This window comes from Corvus moneduloides, chromosome 3 (assembly GCF_009650955.1).
Source record: "Corvus moneduloides isolate bCorMon1 chromosome 3, bCorMon1.pri, whole genome shotgun sequence".
Lineage (NCBI taxonomy): Eukaryota > Metazoa > Chordata > Aves > Passeriformes > Corvidae > Corvus > Corvus moneduloides.
Genome location: NC_045478.1, coordinates 27,073,350 through 27,094,564, shown reverse-complemented (window position 1 = coordinate 27,094,564; position 21,215 = coordinate 27,073,350). Strand labels below are relative to the sequence as shown.

Genomic DNA, 21,215 nt, shown 5'->3' with positions numbered 1-21,215 from the left:
ATTATTGCAATGGTTTATCATCCAGCATGAGTCAAAATATAGATAAAAAAGACAAATTACTTAGGGCAATGCTGTGAGCCCTTAGGCTGATGCAGTACTGCCCATGGTTGTCACCGTGAACTGAACACTACTGTGAACGCTAAAAGTCTGTACTGTATTTCATGTAGCAAAGGTTAAACCTATGGTTCAACTAGACACAATTGTTTTTACATAGTGAAATGGTTTTGATGTATTGATTTAAATCACAAGCTTATATGATTAAAAATAAAACACAAAATTTGCTGGATGTCATAATAAGGTATTCAAAAGATCATAATTTTTAAGTTCTCTTTGATATTAAGCAATAGAAAGTATACCTGAAAACATACTATTAAATATGATGACCTTCAGGAAGGGTTGGTTTATTTTTCAGAATTTTGAGAGGTAGTATAATGTGACACTATATAGTATTGTGCATCACAGGAATTTAAAATTACTTATTTCAGAACAAAGTTTTTTCTTCTCTTTAATTCTTTGGTTATCTCCTATATTATATTCTATAGCTATCAACTGTGGTTCTTCAAAAGGTAATTTTTTTCCCAGAATTTCTTAAACTATTGAATTAATAATCATGTTTAATGAGGCTGTGTACAATAATGACATCACATTTACAAGGACAAGCATTTTTAGATATATCAATTTTTAAAGTAAGCATATCTTAAATGTATTTATAATTTTAGAAAATATATGTACATATATATTTTTCTATAGAAATACAGATATGTGTTAATGCAAAATCCAGAGGCGATTGATGCTGTGGAGTGAATTCTAAGACAGAGATCACAGAATATTCAGAGCTGAAAGGGACTCACAAGGATCAAGTGCAACTCTTAAGTGAAGGGTTCATATGGGAATTGAATCCCCAACCCTGGTCATGTTAGTACCATGCTCTGACCAACTGAGCTAATCTTGAGGTCAAGTGGTTCAAGTTCATGCTGCAATTCATTGGGTCAGAAGGAAGAGAGTAATGTCATTAAGATTCACAGTGTATTGCCACCATTTTCATTGCCCAGCAGCTGTATTCTGCTCCCTCCATATTGTATGTATTCCTTATAAATGCAAAATACAAAAGATGTGCTTATTAGCATATGTGTGTGTACAGGGAGACCTCATATAAAAGGGGTTCATCACTCAGCTGGAACTGGTACACAGGCACACTCATGAACTGAAATCTTGGCTCCATGGGCACAGCTCCCAAACAAGTTATGAGATGTTCATCCTGTGTTTACATTACCATCTGCTGCTGCACAGTAATTAAGCTTCTTTTATTAACATACCACTATATCACTAACTTTACATCATTATATCAGTGAGATTTACCACAAACTCCATTAAATCACGCTGTTTCTCCTTGTCTGCAGGTAGGCAGTGTGTTTTCATTAAAATGGGAATAAAAACATGTCTCCAAAAGGAGAGACTGTGATACTCCCAGTTTTGGGGATGGACAAATGGAGCTGTCTATCCCCAAAGATTAGAGCAGTTGTCACTTCCAACCCTAGTGGAAACACAGATTTAGCGCAAACGTGCAAAGGCAAAGGTTGATCAGCTGCTGCAAAAAGAATGTGAAATATTCTTAGTGGTGTTGTACCAAAAAGATTGCAGGTCAGGTTCCCACTCCCTGCTCATTCTTACCTTCTGCTCAGAAATACACACAAGCTTTGTCTGGGGCACATCAGCTCAGCAGACAGTTCAAGCTTCAGGAGGCAATCTTTGCTGTTCCAGAGAAGTATTACACCTAAAGATACCTCTAGAATTGGATTGGGTGTTGTGTTTGTAAGTAACTGTGTGAGGAATATGAGAAATGCAGTCCCAGGTGGAGTAACAGTGAAAATGCAGAAATGTTAGAAGAATACCCACAGTCCTGGGCAACCAGCTCTAGGTGGCCGTGACTGAGCCAGGAGCAGATGACCTCCTCAAATTCATTCCAACTGCAGCCTCTCTGTGACTCTGTGACAGAGTAACTACAAAGAAGGGGGACCTTACTCTTGTCTCATATGTATTGACATCAACCATTGTTTTTTTTTGGAGAGGAGTGATGATCTTGCATCAGACAATTGTTGGATGAACAGTACTGTGTGTGCAAAATGCCATACTTTCTCTTTCTAGTTTGGAAATTGTTTTCTTGCTTTTTATGTAATTTTGAGACTCCTGTGTCTCTCTGCCCAAGTCTGTCCAAAAGAACCTGCGGTGAGGGATCACGACCTACTGTTGTGTTACCTGGAGCTAATCTGAGCTCTTTCATGGCACAAACATTGTTCATGAAGATTATTTTCCCTTTCCTTTGGCAGTGCAGGTGTAATGCTGGATGGCACTACAGACGTATTTTATTCACTAATGGTCAGTGAGTTTCTGCCCAGAAAGAGGGTCGAAATGATCGTTAACTTTGGTAAGTTTTAAACTTCTTTCAGAAAAAAACCCAACCCAAATGTTTTTTCCTTCTTGTTGAGGGGACTTACTCCATATGGGGGTGAAATAATCTCTGTGGGAGTAAATCATGGTCAGATTAGACCGGCAGAGCTGCAGAGGAGAGGGTTTTGTATCAGTATTAACAAGCTGTTAAAACCACAGCCAGATCCCAAACTGGCTGTTTAAACCTGCTGTCTGAAAGTGCCATTCCTCACCACACCTGGCCAGTCTTCTGTCTGCTCTTCCTCCTCATCTTCCTCCTGTTTGCCTCCAGTGTTGTGTCTGGGAGGGCCTGTCCCTGCTGTGCTTCTGTCCCCATTGCTGTTTCTCAGCTCCGCTGCTTAGGCTCTCTTAGGTGGTTTCTTGGTGTTGGCCAACAGCAAGACTGTTCAGGACAAACCTTCAAAACAAGGGCCAACAGATTATAAAAGATGAAGTTTGGTCTCCCTACATTTTTAATTTTAAGGTGATGACTCAGTATAGTGATTAGCCCTGTATATATTTGTGCAACGAAAGTATAAATCAGAGGACCTCTGAATTTATATGAGCCAAGCTGACATAGTAACTATGTACATGGCCTGCGAGCAGCTATTTTTTGCAATTGTATTTAACATCCTATCTATAATATAGTCTGAAAAAATGTTTTGATTTGTTCTATGTAATGAAGCCTCCTTCTGCTCTCTAAATGAGACGTTCTTGAGGGCTTCCTTCCTTATCCTTGTTATGGCTGGACTGTTTTTATGAGATGTTTGGTCAGTGTTAATGGGTATGGGTAATACTAAAATACTCAGATGTGAGCACATAGTGAGCAGAAAATATTGCCTATCCAGTCGTATCCAGTTTAGTGTGCAGACACAACTTCCATGGAAGCATTTCCAACAAATTCCACAGCAGAAAATAGATGGAGTCTATGAGACAATATGAGTGAATGGTAAATGGTAGAGTGACTTGCCACCTCTGGGTGGAAGTGAGCAGAGGGTTAACATGAGCAGAAACTAAGGAGATGTGAGAAGATAGAGTGCACTTTAATGTTTAGCTTTTCCTCCCCTGCCAATTGCCCTATGATGATATATGCCCTTTCACCCTCCTCAGAAGTTATGTTCCATCTGTATACTTTTACAGTGTCAAAACAGTTATAACTTACACCTATTTGCTGACCATTGGATCCCAGAGGTATAACTTTTGTTTCTATTCAGTTGCAGCTGAACCCAAGAGGGATCTTTTTTTCTGTCTTTTGCTAACCTTGAGGTTGTGTTGATCTGACATCCTGACTTTCACACACAGTCAGAAACCTGGCAATAATTGTTAGTTTTCTTTGTGATGATCTGTGATTATAGAAAAACAAAATTAAATGTGAGAAAAAAAAGGAAGTCTATTTACAGATGGTACCAAAATTTACTGGCTTTGCCAAAGGTGAGGCAAAATAGACATCATTGAAAACAGAAGATAAAATTAGCAACCTGAGGCATGGTGATGTAAGCATTAGCTAATTTACCTATCCATTAGCTCAGAACTATGTAATAGAGGGATCTCTGATTGGTTCTATTTTTCCAGGTAAAGATTTATTTATCACTGATGAAACTGAATGCAATCAGAAATTTAGTAGATTTAGATTAACATATGTATTTGTGACTGGACTGCCTTTGTAATACAGTGTGACTTAATAAAGAAACCACGGGGTCCTTACTTGTTAAAGATTAAATGGCACATATGCGCAGTTGTATCTTTTGTTGTGATTTGTGCTACAGCTGAACAACTGGAGTGCATAATTTGCATTTGTGAGGTTGAAAGATACAGTGCATCATACTGTCAAAACGATCAGAAAAAGAGGATTTTGAGGAATTGCTTCACCAGCTATCTTTTATGTTAGGATTGTGATAATATCCAAACTTAGACCCTCAAAGTTCTGTTCACTTCCAAAACTCAATCTCTTTGTCTGGTTACTTACTCCTCCTTGTATTGGCTGGGTTCAAGGCAGCATAAGAAAAGCAGGGTGTTGCTTTCCCACTTATTTTGCATCAACAACTGAAAGCCTTCCAGCATTTAATTATTATTGGACCAGCTGCAGTGCAGCACTTGTTTTGACTTGTTGAGCAAGTGCATTTGACTTCGAAGAAGGGTAAATTGAGTGAATAACACGTTTAGCAATGAAATTTTTAACAAAACATTGGCTATTGAATGAAGACCAGCAATTTCATTAAAACTTCTATTTCATTGCATAATTTAATGTAAAGTAACAAGAAGGTATCATGGGTAATCTCACAGTATCCAGATCACCTGGAAGATTACATGTGAGAAAGCCAAGCCCAGTTATGCCTCTTTGATTGAGGCATTTCTTTATGTATCTGCTTATAAAAGTTGCTGGCAGGCACTGTTATATGATTTCTGGGATCTCTTTCTTTCTGGAAAAGCTGGAAGCTTTTAACTATTAACTGAGTTCTAATTCTTAAAATAAACCTTGAAAAAAAAAGAAACTTATCCTTTTATATATTCACTTATGTTCTAGTATGGGTGTGACTTTCATTATTTACCTGGGTGTGTAACTTTTATCATTTACTTTCTATCACTTACTAACAGGAGAACATTGCATGTGCATTTTGAGGGGATTAGAAAGTAGAAATCACATTTTCTCAAAGTACACCTTAATAATATTTTAGTCTTTCCACTATTTTGAGTTTTTCAAATGTGTGTTAATTGGTAAGGATCTATGAGATCTTATTGACTACAATAACAAAATGAAGAAATGAACATTTTAGTAACAGAACAGCACTCTCAAAAGGTGTAATACTAAGTGCTTGGTTAAAATACATTAATATAGTCGAACTTCTTCGTTTTTTATAAAGAATGGGATATTGAAATGCATTTTTTGAGGGTTAAAGAAAGAAAACCAATAGGTGAAATATTTGCTTTGAAAAACGGCAATGGGATTTTTGTTGGTTTGATTTTTTAATTTGCTTTCTCTTTTCATTCTTGCTCTAGATTCTGTTGCCATTGTTGAAGGTTTTATTCATTGACTTTATTTTGATATGAATTCCTTTGCAATTCAAAGAGTTCAGTAATTCTGTTCAATTATGGAAGGGATGTTCTACCGTAAAAAATTTGGATTTGATAAACAGTATTTCATTTACTAAAACTGTCACTAGCTGCACAGTATTTCATCAAACAATTTTCATACTGCCTCTAATTTTGGTAAACAAAATAGGAAAATGTTGGTCATTGATGTCAGTAGCTGACCTGAAAATACAGAATTTAGTGAAATAACTCTAAATTTACAGCAATAGATCTAGCTGCAGCATATAACTGACCAAACTTTATTCTTTTTGTTTTGAAAAGAAAGTATATTTCATGTGAAAGTAATTTACATCATTATTTCAAAACCACAACTCTAAATATGTAATTACTTTAATTACGACCAATACAATAATAATAAATGCAGAGAAACTCAAATATAAAGTACTGCAATAAAACAGTTTTTAAGAAACAGAACTGTTGCAATTAAAAAAAAAAATCTCCAGACTTGCCCTTTCTAATTAAGCAAAATCCCCACGGATAATGGAAACAGCTTTTCTTCAGTTTGAGGGGGATCCAAATGTAGGTTAAGTTTCTGACGATGACTTTTGTGTCCAAGATAGGGTATGTGTGGAATGTAATTTTGGGGACACCTATTTTCAACCTCTGCCTACATATTTCATGTGAGATATCACAGAATCATAGAATCATTTCTATTGGGAAAGGCCTTTAAGACCATTGACTCCAAGAATTAAACATTCACCAACAAGTCCACCACTTTGAGGGCTTCGTTTTGCTCCCTGTACCTGTCTTCCATCTCAGGTAGCTTGCACTCAGAGGACAACTGGTCCAGCTCTATTAAAGGGTGAGGCAAAGACGACATTAAGTACCTCAGCCTTTTCCTCATCCTTTGTCACTCTGTTTTTTCCCACATCAAATAGAATGGAGTTTCTCCTTAGCATTTCATTTGTTGCTGATGTATTTACAGTAACCTTTTTACTGTGTTTTAAGGCAGTGTCCAGATTACATTATAGTTGGGCTTTGGCCCTTCTAATTTTCTCTCTGCATAATCTCATGACATTCTTGTAGTCCTCCTCATTTCCTGCCCCTTCTTCCAAGGTGCATAAACTCCCCTTTATTTTCTGATTTCCAGCCAAAGCTCTTTCATCAGGCAGGCTGCTCCTCTTCCCCACTGGCTGGTCTTTCAGCACACAGGTCTTTAAGATTTCTCTCTTGAAGGATGTCCATCCTTCCTGGACTCCTTTGCCCTTCAGGTCTGCCTCCTAAGGGACTCTGCCAACCAGCCTCCTAAACAGGCCAAAGTCTGATCTCAGGAAGTCCAAAGGAGCAGTTCTGCTGATCCCCTGCTTTACTTCTTCAAGAATTAAAAACTCCATTAAAGCTCCATAATTTTGTGTTTGCTGTGCCCAAGAGGCCTCCAACTATCACATCACCCACTAGTCATTTTCTGTTCACTAGCAGCATGTCCAGCAGGACACTTTCCTTAGCTGAATCCCTCACCATCTGTGTCAGGGATTTCTCTTTCACACATTCCAGGAACCTCCTAGACTGTTTTGTCTCTGCTGTGTTGTATTTCCAGCAGACATCTGGTAAGTTGAAGTCCCCCACGGGAACAAGGGCTGGTGATTGGGGGACTTCTCCCAGCTGCCTGTAGAACATTTCATCTGCCTCTTCATCCTGGCTAGATTGTATCTAAGAGACTTCTACCAAGATATCTGCCATTTGCCTTCCTTCTGATTCTTACCTATAAACACTCAATCCTGCTGTCACCATAATTAAGATCTAGGCAATGAAAACATTCCCTAATAGAGAGGGCTACCTCACTGCCTCTCCTTCCTTATCCCTTCTCAAGAGTTTATAGCCATCTTTTACAGCACTTCAGTTGTGAGAGCCATCCCACCATGTTTCTGAGCTGACAACTACTTCATACTAAAAGGAAGACACACAATGGGGTGCATGACTCTGAAGTTTTGTAGTTAAAACCCTCACCTGAATGATTATGGTAATGTAAATGGTAAATATCAAATGTCAAATAATAAAGAAAAAGTCAAGTGTGGGAACAAAAACTTATTTTATTCTCATTTTGGCCCTCAACCCCTGCATTTCTTCTGTGCAATGGCTGAGGATGTCCCACTGCTGGGCTACTCAGCATCATGGCAGTTAGGATCCAGTCATTGAAATCAGCTGATAAGGATTGAAATGTCCTTTTACTGAGCAAAGACTATCTCTTACTCTGATTCTCTGGAGCTGCAGCACACTAAAGGGGAAATGTAGATAAACTGCTTTGCTCTGTTTACTGGCTGGTACAAGACAGCTGACTCTTAACAAACAGAATTTTCTCTCCACTGACTGTATCAGGCAGGTATCTCTGGTGTCCAAAGCAATGCTTTAAGGACAGGTGACTATTTTATCAGTTCCAATGTCTAGCTCAAAACAGATTTCCTGAGTTCAGATCAGGAATCTTACCATTCTAAAACACAAATTAAATGTCGTAAAGCAGTAGTGCTTAGAGAAGTAGAATTATAGTCTGCTACTTTTTTGTCTTTTAATCACCAGTTCGGGAAGTTATTTTTCTTCATTCTTGGACTTTAAAATCCACTTGATTTAAAATCTTTTTTAGAAGACTGTATTGCTCATTCAATGACCAATGAGCAGAATGAAACAGCTGCTACTGACTTCAATATTAACTAGATTTTACATTTTTAGGACTTCCAGGGTGAAAAGATGAAAGGGATGCCTGCTGGGATAAGCTGATTTTCTAAAGTTGATATTAATTCTCTACAAGCCAAAAAAGTTACAAAGATTAAAAATATAAAAATACATCTTTTAGAATCTGTAACCTGGTGTCTCTCCAACTGAGAATGACATTCTAATGAATGTCCTTCTCTCAGATGCACTTCAATAAAATGTTTACACCTAGCATAGCTGTTTTATTTTGGCAGATTTTTTAAACACTGTATGCTTTTCTAGAATCCCTTTTCTCCTTTCCACACACCCTACAAAACATTTGTTGCCCTAATTTATAAAAGGTGAGTCACTTTAAACAGTCCCATCTATGATACTGGAATTTGAATGAGAGAAGAACAAGAATGAGGCAAACAGCTATTTGATGTCTGTCTTTTCACAGTAGCACAATAGCTAATTCCTAGGGCCTCTGACCTTTCAGTGTCCTGTAACAGAGTACTTGCATTAATCTGTTGCTTATCTGTCACCTACCACATTTGATATTTCCAGTCTCTGCTTTCAATTATCAGTCATTAGAGGCAGCACTGAGTAATTTCAGGAGAAAATGCCTGGAACCTTTGACCTGTTTTGGTCAGATAACCACAAATGTTCACTGTAGATAAACTATCATTTCATTATATTCAAGATGTAAATGAGTGTCGTTTGTAGTGTATCAGCTTACTGTAAACTTTATCACCTTGGAGTGATTAAAACTGACTGGTTTACTTAGTACTTATACAAAGAATTTCGAGTCAAACAGTGAAATCCAGTGAGATGAGTGTAAATGACCCTTTATAGTTACACAGGTCTGTAAAACCCTCCATTTTGCCTTGGTACATTTAGTAGTTAAAAAGTGACATTAATTTGATTAGTGAGGCTTCACTGTTTGTGAACCTCCTTGGGACCCTGGGATCTTATATTGTAAAATCAGCTTATTATAACATATCTTTCAGCATATCTTTGGTTTGTTACCCATTCGCCAAAGCAGCTTTCACTTCACCTATGTGTCACAGCCACACGCCAACATCTTCAGAAAAAGTGAAGCACATATCAGTGTGGAGCTAAGCACTAATGAAAGAGCACATCTGATAGTCCCTCATGCACTATGACCTAAACTCTTTGCTAGCAGTTTTTATATTTTTAAGTTCAGTTAACATAATCAGATACTTATAGCTGAATTTCTAAAATACTGATTACTAGTTATACAGTCTATCCATATGAGTACTTTGGATATTTTTTAGTTGTTGTTTTTTTTTTTTTTCCCCCATAAGATAAATAGTTTTCTTAACGAAAATCACTGCATGATATTTTCTCTTGGTGTAAAAGAAGACCCTTTTTCCAAAATACCTTTTTCATGTAAATTTGACTTTTTTCTTGTCAGAGTTGGACTTAGTGTTAATACAGTGTGAATGTTTCATCAGTTTGCCACATGGGTGGAAAATATCATTCTTTCCCATCTTACACACAGGTGTTTGTGATATTCCCCTGAGCCATGATTTGTCTGATGTAACCATAGTGCTGCATATATTAGTTTCAGGTGGTATAAAAATAATTTAAAAGTCAATGCGAAGAATCCTCACCAATGAGAGCAAAGGAATAATTTTTTTGTAATCAGCATTTACCCTAATATTCAACATACTTTTTACTTAGAAAAATTATATTCCTCCAATGATTAAAAGAATACTTACTGATTTTCTGGTCAACTGGTTTTTAGATGCTGTGATTTGTCCCACAGAAACGCAGATGTACTGAGCAGGGCTGGAATGACATGAGAATATTCTGAAAGGATTGAATACTTGAAAATCTTAACCTGTGTTTTTCAGGCTGCCAGTGCTGAAAAGCTCTCGCCTGTGAAATAAAAGTATTTGAGACATGATGCCTCCCTGCACTTCATGCCTTTTCAGCAGGACAAAGGACCTGAGAGATACTCTACTAAGCATTCACAGTCTTGCCTAACTAGGCATTTATTAGATGCAGAAAGGATCAAGATTTGTGTAGTATTTTCAGTATTAAAATATTCAGTATCATTAAATAATATTTTACTTTTTTAGCTTGGCTACCATTCTAACCATTGATCATTATTGCAACATCACCATCACCATCTTTTTCAGTCTGCTATGTAATGCAAGATTTTAACTTGTCTACATTTGTGCACAATTTTTTTTTTTTTCTTTGTACATTGGCTGACATAAATTTGCAGTTAGAGATTCTGGCTGCATTGTGGGGAGTGGGACCTCCTTGAACTCAAGGGTTTTTGCAGTGCTGTTCAGTGCCTGTTTCCTACAACACTTCACTTCTGTAGACTGTTGCTACTCTGAAGTCCTGGCCTGCCTGTGAATGTTGTCTTGAACCAAAGAAATGTTGAACTCATATCCCTTTCAGATGACAGTGCTGCATCTTCCTTAGGTATATACATGGAAACACAGACTAGTACTACATGTGTGAACTGTAACTATTACTTTGAGGCCCATCAGAAAGTGGCTATCAGTATTCTTTCAGCAGTTGTGAGTGGTCCTGAGAGGACCCCACTGATGCTATTAGGAGTATTATGGAGGTTTCTGTCCAAACTATAACATATAGGGAGACAACTACTGTTTCCAAACTGATGTTACTAATTAGAAAGTACTTGGTAGAAACTAGACAAAAAGAAGCTTCAAACCCAAATAAAAATCAATCAGTCCAGGAGCAGTGGCATTTAAACCTTTTATTCAGTGTCTAATTATTCAGTGTTTACTTGTAGTGAGTAGTGCTTAGTTACCCATGCACGCTGGTAAATACTTTTTGAATAAATACTATCCAGAGACAGCAGAAAGGGTTGCTACACTAAGTCTGTCTTACATAGTTCTCATTTGAAGGTTACTGACATATCTGTTCCATGACAGTTTTGAAACGCTCAGTTATAACCTCAGAAACTTGCAGCAGACTCTTTGTATTAGAAAAAACCCTCTCGGCTCAGTGCTTTTGCATATGCTAATCTCTGCCAAGTTCCTCTGAAATGAAAGGCTTTACATGGGTATTTAAAAAAAAAAGCAAACAACTCCCAAACCTCAAGTCAGATCTCGGTATATATCTCACAGTTTAGAACCGGGCAGTGGAGCTGCTAAATAGACTGTATCCTGTTTCTCTTCAGCAGCAGCCCATTCATCTTCAGGTACAGAGCAGCCAGTTTACATGCTTCTGCTGCTTTTCTGCTTTACTTTTTCTACATAGTGTTCGATGGCAAACCCATGTAAGCTAAATATGCGCTTGAGCCAAGTGAACCTCACACTTAGCAGACAATTTTCCTTTTGTCAGCCAGGAGAAAGTTCATTTTCACTGAAGATAAAGTGTTCTTATTGCCTATATATTTTATTTTTGGTGGTTCTTAAGGCAACACATACTTGTACATAAAAACAACCTAATGAAAACAAGGAGAGTTTACATTTTTGGAAAGGTGACAGGGAATTACACTGTAAAGGGCTAGCTACGTGACCACAGGTGATTTAACTCGCAACTACTGCTCTGAAAATAATGTTAAATCCTTTTTCTTCAATAGCTCTCACTTTAATATGTCCATAACTGTACACTTGTATGTACAAAATCATTTTTTTTCCTTTTAGTGCATTTCTATTTTGTAAGACAACATATACATTATAATAATACAGATATGCAGGTTTATATAAAAAATTATATAATCATATGTATATACATACGAACACATACACATTATGTATGTAGAAAAAATTGTTTGGAAGAGATGTATATATGACCATGTAAATATAAATATCGTAATAATTTACACATTATTTATACATGTAGCATTTAGTAATCCAAATGTGTGCTTTTTCAGAATTGACATTGTTCCTCCCTCAGATCTGAGGACTACAATGCAATAAAAGAGCTGGGGTTACAGGAGGGAGTGTTTAGTGAAGCTGGGTGCAGCCATAAATGCTTAGTTGGTTGTCTAAACCAAATTCCAACTCTGAGTTTTAGACTTTGTCCACCATCAGTAAAACAACGCACCTATGTCATGAGGCAGGTAGAACTTTTCCAGAAGAGAGAAATTCTGTCATCCCACAGAGCACAGTTTATTCATAGGTCAATGATACATTGTACTCAGTGGAAGTGGAAACCATGGATCATTATCCTTTCCACATCCTTAAAATCTGAAGTATTAATCCCATAAGGTGATCATTAGCCAGTACTATGGCCTGTAGTGTCCATTGCCACATCAAAACATATATTCCATTGCAAAAGTTGCTCCTAACTCAGAGTCAGAACTGCAGCAGACAATGGAATTAGACCCAAACCAGTTGTAAAGTAAAATCCTCTGGCTTGTTCCTCTTAAAATTCTGTAGAAACCTCAGTTAGGCAATAATGAGATTTACTTTTTTATTTTAAAAAGTGGCAGTGTCAGAAGCAGTAGGAGCTGCACCTGCCCACCCAGAACAGGTTTGAGGGGACTTCTCAAGGCAGAATTTTACTTCCTGTGCTGCTGGGATGCCAGAACCACTTGGCCCTGACCCTCAGTTCCTTCTTCTGACCACTGGAAAGCTGATGTGCATGCCATTAGAGTACAACTTGTGTTAATTTATACGACTTAACTGCTTCTTAAGTATAAAGTTGTTGCAGTGCACTTTAGTACCACTTTTATTATGTTAAACGGAAATGAGCTGCATTCCTCTCATCAGCCTGGTTATTAGTGGCAATTAGTGTTTTCCAAAGTCATCTATAGTTCTGACATTGCTATTGCTGTGCTTATGGCTACACTGAAGTCCTAAATCCTGTCACAGCTTTCAGTTTGTCCATATTTCTAGCTACTTTACAACATGCCCCCTTTCAGCTTTTCTTGATATTCTTTCCACTCCAGCTTCTGGAATTTATGTAAAAGCCACAGAGGTTTTTTCCTTTTGAACTGAAGACACTGGGCTGCTGGAATTTCCTTTAACTGGAAGTATGTCTGGGCTTGTGGTTTTATTATTTGCACAGTTTTATATTGTCATGTTTGTTTACCCCCAAACAGAGGGAATGCTGAATTAATCATGGGAAATAGGCATTTGTTTCACATCTTTAATTTACACTGAATTCTCTTCCTCACAGTTGAAAGGGACAAGGATTTCTCCCACCACCGAAGGCACTACAAAGAATTTCGCTTTGACCTTACTCAGATCCCTCACGGAGAGGCAGTGACGGCAGCCGAATTCCGGATATACAAAGATCGGAGCAACAGCCGCTTTGAGAATGAAACCATTCAGATTAGCATATATCAGATCATCAAGGAGTATCCCAACAGGTACCCTCTTGGCATGAACTCATCACATGTTGAATACCATCCCATTTGCCTGTCTTAAGTGGGAAGCAATAATCAATCGTAAGCGTACACCTGACAAGGCATCGTTGTTACCACTGTGGCTTGTGCAGTATTGATTGTTAGGCAACAACAGTAAACACTGAACAAGAATAACACTTATCTTAAATGTGATTTATTCCAGCTTTATGTCCAAGTTCAGTTCACCAGATAATCTGCCCATGCACAGAGCAGGTGAGGGTTAATGTTCTCAGTGAGCAAATGGTGGTGTCCTGTGCACAATCTAAGTGTCTGGATTTGGGAAAAGCACCATTTGCTGACACTGAGGTACTACAAGCCAAGATCCACTTAGCTCCTTAGAGGCAGAAAGACTGTGTAACTCTGATTACTTTTGAAGAAGCATGGCTTTTTTGCTTGTGTTTTACAGTTCTGCAGAATGTAATTAAAAGATAAACTCATGCACTAACTTTAAGATGACATGTGCATACTTGACACATAACTTTCACCATAACTGAAAATCATAGAATCATCTAGGTTGCAAAATATCTTTGAGATTGAGTCCAACCATAAACCTAACACTGCCAAATCTGCCATTAAACCACATCCCTAGGTGCCACATATGATGTTGCACATGAGCAAATCCCTGAATTTGAGTTTGCAGAGCTCTGTGTATGACATGCTTCCGAGACTCTACAAGATCTCAGTAAATTAGCGGATTTCACCAGGCAAAGTAGCCTGAAAATTATGATTGAAAACTAGTATCAATTCCAAGATGATTCTTAAAAAGCTACATAGACCCAAAATGGGAGGATTGAAATTAAATTAGTTTATGTCTTTTCTCAGAAAAGTGGGGGAAAAAAGTTCTGTTTTACGATAAACAAAAACTCGCCTTCATCTTGGAACTGATAAAACATTTCTATCCCAGGAAGGTTTGGCAAAACCAAAGAAAATGTCAGCTTAAACTTGCAGAATATCCTGGAGGAAATAAAAGCCCCATCACCAGTTAGCTTGAAGGCTGGGCCAGAATTCAAATCTCTTTTCTGCCCAAAGAACCTTGAGCTTGTACCCTCCAGAGATCTCTGAACATCAAGTTATAAAATATTTATGGCTATAAACAGGGATTCATTTTATACCAATAGAAACAACAGGAGGGAAAGCACTCATCCATCCAGAATACCTAGTAAATTTGGGGATGAAGAAAACAGTGTGGGTTTTATTTTTTTTTTTACCTCTATCTTCAGCTTCCCAAAAGTTCTTTTGACATAGGTTCTAAAAGAAACTTCTTGGAGGAAGGAATAAAGCAGGAAGGAACAAAACACATCTTTTTGAAGCATACAGGTCGAGGCTGAGGTGATGAAAGCTCTTCACTGGAACACTCAGATTTTTTTATTGAACTAGTAGGAAAAGTTATCTTTTCTAAAACTTTTGATGTTTTCTTTTTTAGTTTTTTAATATTTTCACGGTAGGTGGTTTGTATTCTATTTCAGAGAAAGCAAAACTGTTTACCACTCTGATGAAAATCACAGTTAATATTATCTGACTTGTTCAAATGACAACTGTCTCTGTGAAGCCATTAAACAAGGCTTTTGGTTTCTTTCAAGGCATAACCAGAAATTTATAAATGCTTTATATTTGCATTTATAATCATAAAAGTCCCCTGTCCTTTAATGGAAGCATGATGCTGAAAGGAGGAGCAGGGAATGATATGCCATGCACTTGATTTCATCAGTGTAACTACAGAAACTTTGATGTAGAATAAGTGTTTCTCTCCTATTGTTGATTTTGACAGTTTCTACTCATATATAGAGATATTATAGGCAACTGCCTCAGTGGAACAGGATGGGAGAAGATCTCAAGCTCTTCACAGTTCAAATTAGAAACAAGAAAACTTTTCCACAAGCCCCTTACTGTTTCCAGACAGAAGAGACCCCAAGATGAGCTCCCAAGAATTTTTTTTCCAACAAAGCCACACCTTTTGTTTTTGGGCCCAGACTTCACTCCTTCTTTTCTTGACTTTGTCACCTCAGGTTTGTCCTACATATGTACAAATTTTCAGAAGCTGCAACTACAGAATGGGAGAGTGAGAGAACTGTGAAGATGGGGAAGCACTGGAACATGTTGCCCATGAAAGTTGTGAATACCACATTCCTGGAAGCTTTCAAGGCCGGTTGGATGGGGTTTTGAGCCACATGTCCTAGTGTAAGGTGTCCCTGCCCATGGCAGGGGGGTTGGGACTTGATGATCTTTAAGGTCCGTTCCAACCCAAACCATTCTGTGATTCTGTGATTCTATAATGTCCCACAGTCCTTACTAGTGACATTGCACAGCAAAACTGCTCCTCCCCCCTTCTTTGCTTTGAACAGGAAACATGGGTGTCTGACAGGACTCTGCAATCCCAAACACAGTCCTCTAATATTTTCAGGCAAGGAGTGATCAGGGTTCAGGTCTTCCAAGTTGCATACTAAGGATTGTGCTGTAGTCTCAGGCATTTTTCTGTCTCTATGGCAGCACGACTACTGAAATGGGTGTGCTTAATTCCATTGGAGTTTGCTGAAGTTCCACTCTCTGGGATTGAAGTTTTCTATTTGGTCTAAGGAAGCATGTGCAGCACAGCCCATGGCAGGCTGATTTCCTATGGAGCCTTGCCAGTGTTTTCCTACCCAGATCTTTTCTCATGACAAAAGTATACTCCAACATGCCAAATCTTTGTTCATGTTTTGGTGGCAGCTAGCCACTAATTTAAGTAAACCCTGAGGGCTCTTCCCGCGTTAGGGAATCCTCAAGTGGCAGTAAGATACAAAAGCAGGTTTCTGGAATGAGGCGAGAAATAAAACAGCGTTATTGGGATGGCCTATTACACTGTAATGATTATGTGATCTGATCAAGAACTGTTCTGGGTTTCAAGGAACATACAGATGGTTTGTTCCACCTTTACTTCCTTAAGTGACCCAGGAGATGTGGAGCTACTTAGACATTCTGCCTGCAGCCTCTTTGCTGAAATTCTTGACTGTGGTAGCATTTCTCCTGGAGACAGCTGGTCATTGGGGACCAGACTGAAATCACTAAACTTAAACAGCCTCCGTAAAGGTAAAGCCAATCAGCTGTATTCTGCCTGAATATATTCACTGTAACATTTCAGGCTATTTACGACACAATGCCTTAGTTTTTTATTACATGTTGTGGGCTATTTTTTAAATGAAATATTTTTTTAAATTACAGCCAAAATTTGCAGCTGTTTTTCATTTCAAGTGTGACTGTTTTTTTCTTTTCGCAGAATAAAGGAGAATTTTAGAATTAAAAATGTCACAAAATGTGATGAGTAGTTTGAATGAATGACACAAGCTAATGGGGGAACCCTGATCCCAGAACTCCTGCTGCCTTTTCAGTGGTCATGTTTTCACCCTATGTTTGTATCAATTGGGAAAGAAGTTGGTTTTTCCCTAACAAATACTTTGAATTTCTGTAGTAGCATGCTGTTATGTGGGCTAAATCATTAGTATTGGTCCAGATACATTTTCTCTGTTCTCCTATGTGCTCTCGAATCAGTTCTGGTTTTCTCTAGGTATCCCCAACTCACTTTTTTTTCATTTGCGAGTTAATGAGTAAGAGCAATCTGTCTCTATTTAAAGTCTATTACCTTAGCCAGATCACTATCCTTGCAGGAGGACATACAAGAAAATTGACATATCAATACCAAAGACACTTTAGTTGGAGTTTCTACTACAATACAAAGTAATAAAGTCACATTGAGGAAAAATTTGTCCTTCATAGGAATTTCTGGACTGTACCATTTGTAGCGCCTTATTTGGCATGGGAAACATTGTGCATCCTGACTTTTGAGAACATTTAGTATCAATCCTGGATTTGGAATGGAAAGACTGTATATGGGAAAGCATTATGTATTCTAGGAGGAGAAAAGACAAGTGTGGAATTATATCACTGTGATATTGTAGTATTTTCTATTCCAAACAATTTTACAGCTTTCTATTAAATATACTGAGTGATGCAAAAATATTTCTAAATAAACATCTCAAAGACTACTACAGTCAGAATTAAACTTTGCAGGTTTAAAGTTCTGATAAAACTACTTATTAGAGAAAAAAGTTGGCATTTAAGAGTCCAGAGAGTACTATTTATGAGCTCGTGGTACATTGTTAATTTGTTCAGTGCTAGCAGAGCAGGTCAGGCTCTTTTGAATGGTAAGATTTTCTTCATGTCAGCTCCAGAGGGGGAATGTATGTTTTCTCCTTGTGTGGTCATTAGCACAGTTCTACTAGAATGGAAGTGATAAGAGCCCAGCAAAAGATTGTCCTTTAACAGAAGGAATAAAAAAGGTGACTTGAATAAAAGCCCTTTCAATTCCTTTTTTTTTTCTTTTAATAATCTTCTTTTATAATTTCTGAACTTTTTAACCTGGTTTTGCAGATATATCTCACATGTAAGTAAACATATGCTTGTTATAGTTAATTTGGTCTTATTTTCCTCAGTATTTAGCAACCACAGTTTCAAAAGGTGCACTTGAAACTTTTTTCAGTATCAGACCTTCTAGGTGCACTTACTGTGTTTAGATAAGACAGGAACTAAGGTGTCATTGCGATTAAACACTGTAAGAATACAGTGACAAGAACACTAGAAATTTTAAATCCACTTTTTACACAAAAATTCTATTCTATTCTTTCTGTCTGTCTTTCCTTTTAAAGCACATATTCATTCTGTCTGTAAGGCAATGGTACGATTCCCAGATCTATGTCAGCCAAGTCTGAGTTCAGCTGACTTGTACAGTAAAAAAATAGAATAAAACATTTTTTCTTGTATCTTACTGTTTTGACTACTATTTATGGCATAAAAGACATAGATTTCTGTAACTATAGATTTAGGTTTAAAAGGTTAAATGGTGAAAACAGCTTTTAATAATGCACACTGCTTTGTAGAAGCATGTAAAATGAAACTGATGAGAGTTAAATATCTTGGGTTTAGTCTGGTCATTGTAGTAAACTATTTGTAATAGAGACGATGATCTGGAACCAATTGTGTCAGGAGATATGTGAAAACAGAAAAAATAAATGACCCATGCAAAAAATTTAGTAACACAATTATACTAACTCCCCTGAGCAGCCCTTCTGAATTACTGGAAGATTTCACGGGAACAAATTTGAAAATATACCAGGGAACTGAGGGTTAAAATGTAATAATTATATTATTGAATATATATGTAATTTCTGCTTTGATATAGAGCCTTATTTTCTAAACATCTGTAGTAATAGGAAACGGTCTGAACTGCCATCTATTCTAGTTTTGTCATAGGATACAGCTGCTGTGATATGTTATTAACAACAGATCTTTTTAGCAACGCTATGCCTCTGAGTTTTAGTTGAAATTGGAATGTGATTTTGACATTTTTTGTCTTTTACACTGAAAGGTTTATAAAAGTTAATTTTCCTGAGACTTTCTGATGTTGAAAGATGAATTTTTTATACACAGCCTCAATTATGTATTTCGTGTAGTTATATCAGGAAACTGTGTTTTTCAGATTTTCCAGAGCTGTAGGTTTTTACATGCTGAAACTTATTTCAGAAAGGCCTCTTAGGGGAAATACCTGTGTTATACTTAACAACTACTTGTTAGCTACAGCACATGCTGTACTGTGTCATATTGAGGATATGTTAAATGATTATTAATTCGGACTCCAAGAAGTTATTGTCAGCAAGGAAATTCAGGACAAAAATAATAACATTTGAATGCCTTAACTCTATTTTCTTTAACTTAGGGATGCAGACTTGTTCCTGTTAGACACAAGAAAGGCTCAAGCTTCTGATGTGGGCTGGTTTGTCTTTGACATTACTGCGACCAGCAATCACTGGGTCATAAATCCACAGAACAACCTGGGCTTGCAACTCTGTGCTGAAACTGGGGACGGTAAGATTGAAGCCACAGATCATAATGCCATGTATGCACTTGTCATACCTTGCTGGGACTCTTTTCTGGATGGGTGTTTTTTGACTTGACCGGGTGATAATCCACTGAGAGTTTATAAGCAAACAACACAAATCTTATCCTGCTGTTGCTGTGGTCTGAAAGCTTTCTATTACTTTTAATTCTGTAGAAGATGTCAATTATAAAACTAACAGAATCAAGTGAAATTGGGTTCAGGAGAAGTGCTCCTACACATGAAATTCAGTTCCATTTTAATGTTCTACCACTGATGACTACACTCATGAAACTCAGACAAATTTGCAGAACTTTCTGGGCGGAAGCATGGAGAAAGTTAAAAAATAACCTCAGAGCTGTTCAGAAGGCATAGCATCTGTTGATATTGATGTTGGAGAAAGGTTAACAATAGGGAAATGTGGGAACTGTTTTTCTTTAATTTAAAAAGATATTCTTTTTTATCTTGAAATGGGTTAGAAATTTGAAATCTTGAAAATTTTAGCTAGCTGAAAATTAGAAAAACCACTATCAAAACTGAAGTCCAAGCTGTGCGAGGTTTTAGTACAAATTTACTGGGCTACTGTGTTATTCATAGTTATGCTCTTCATTAAATTTGAAAATGCATCTCAATGCAAAACAATATTTTTAGAAGAGATGTTCTTTACTTAGACTTTTTAGAAACTAATAAAAAGAGACTTATATACTGTTTTTTCTGTGATGGTTCACTTAATCCATACCACTTTACAAGCAAACTCAGATTTAACTCTTTTTGTCAAAAAGCTTTTTATGTCAGAGGTCAAGGGATCTATGATGCCAGTTAATCTAAACCTTAGCTGACATAATGTTAATGAGTAGCAGAAGAAACCCTGGTGTAAGGATTAGTGTTTTTTTCTTTGTTCTGGCTACATTTTCTCATTGGTTTTGATCTAAATTCTCCCTCAGGCTCAGCTGGGCTGTGAACAAAGCATCTCATACTTTTTCAGCAAGTGCCCCGGTTGCCGGAGAGTTATGCAAAAACTGTCCTTTAGGCACGATGCTTAATAAGGGAGCTGGCAGGCTTGCACCAAAGCACATGGCCATTTCATCTGATGTTACCTTTATGGTCAGAGTACAGTCAGTGGACAAGAGAGGCACCAGTACAAAGTAGACCACATTGTTGCTGCCTTCAACCAGCCTTTAAAGGCACCACTCCTGAGCCTGGGCTGCATAGGGAGTACATCTCTTAGGCAGCCTGGTTTAGTGAGGCCATTTTAAAGCTCTTACAATTCTGGGGACACCTCCGTCAGGAATCCAAATTAGGTGGGCTGGCTTCTGGCCAGCTTTCCTGCTCCAGAATAAACTCCATCCTTGCTTTTTTTTTTTTTTTTTTCCAGGAGATTTGAACAGAGAAATTGTTGAAAATTAAATATCCATGAAAGGCATTCATTAAGAAACCCTGCCACCAGCAATTTTTTGGTTCTAGCCTCAAAATTACATCCGTTCGGTAAACTACAGGGAAGTTTGTATGGGTAAAAGGAAACCTTTAGGTTAATACACTGAAGAAATTGTAAAATAATAGCTCAGGCAAATATTTCCCCTGTCCTACTCCTAAGATCAGAAAGGTGATAGATAATTTTCTATTTTAAGTTCCAAAGCCACAAGCAGCTTTACCTTTTGCATCTTACCTCTTTGACTTAATATAGCTGCTTCACTGAAGAAGGAATTTGCCTTTTCCCTCACTTTCTGTTCCCTTTTTCAGTTTATTCGTCCAAGGAGTCCAGTTCTGTGGACTAAAGTTTTCAAAACTATAGGATAGACCTGT

At 37.5% G+C, this 21,215-nt stretch overlaps 1 protein-coding gene across 2 annotated transcripts in view; it reads left to right on the top strand.

Moving 5' to 3' along the window:
- The window catches only part of BMP5 (bone morphogenetic protein 5), a 57,583-nt gene that overhangs the window by 11,690 nt on the left and 24,678 nt on the right, over nucleotides 1-21,215 (top strand). For both annotated transcript variants that reach the window (XM_032104670.1, XM_032104671.1), the window contains 2 exons: nucleotides 13,279-13,471; nucleotides 19,254-19,402. In XM_032104670.1, coding sequence (XP_031960561.1) covers nucleotides 13,279-13,471; nucleotides 19,254-19,402 — 342 coding nt within the window. The remainder of the gene's footprint in view (nucleotides 1-13,278; nucleotides 13,472-19,253; nucleotides 19,403-21,215) is intronic.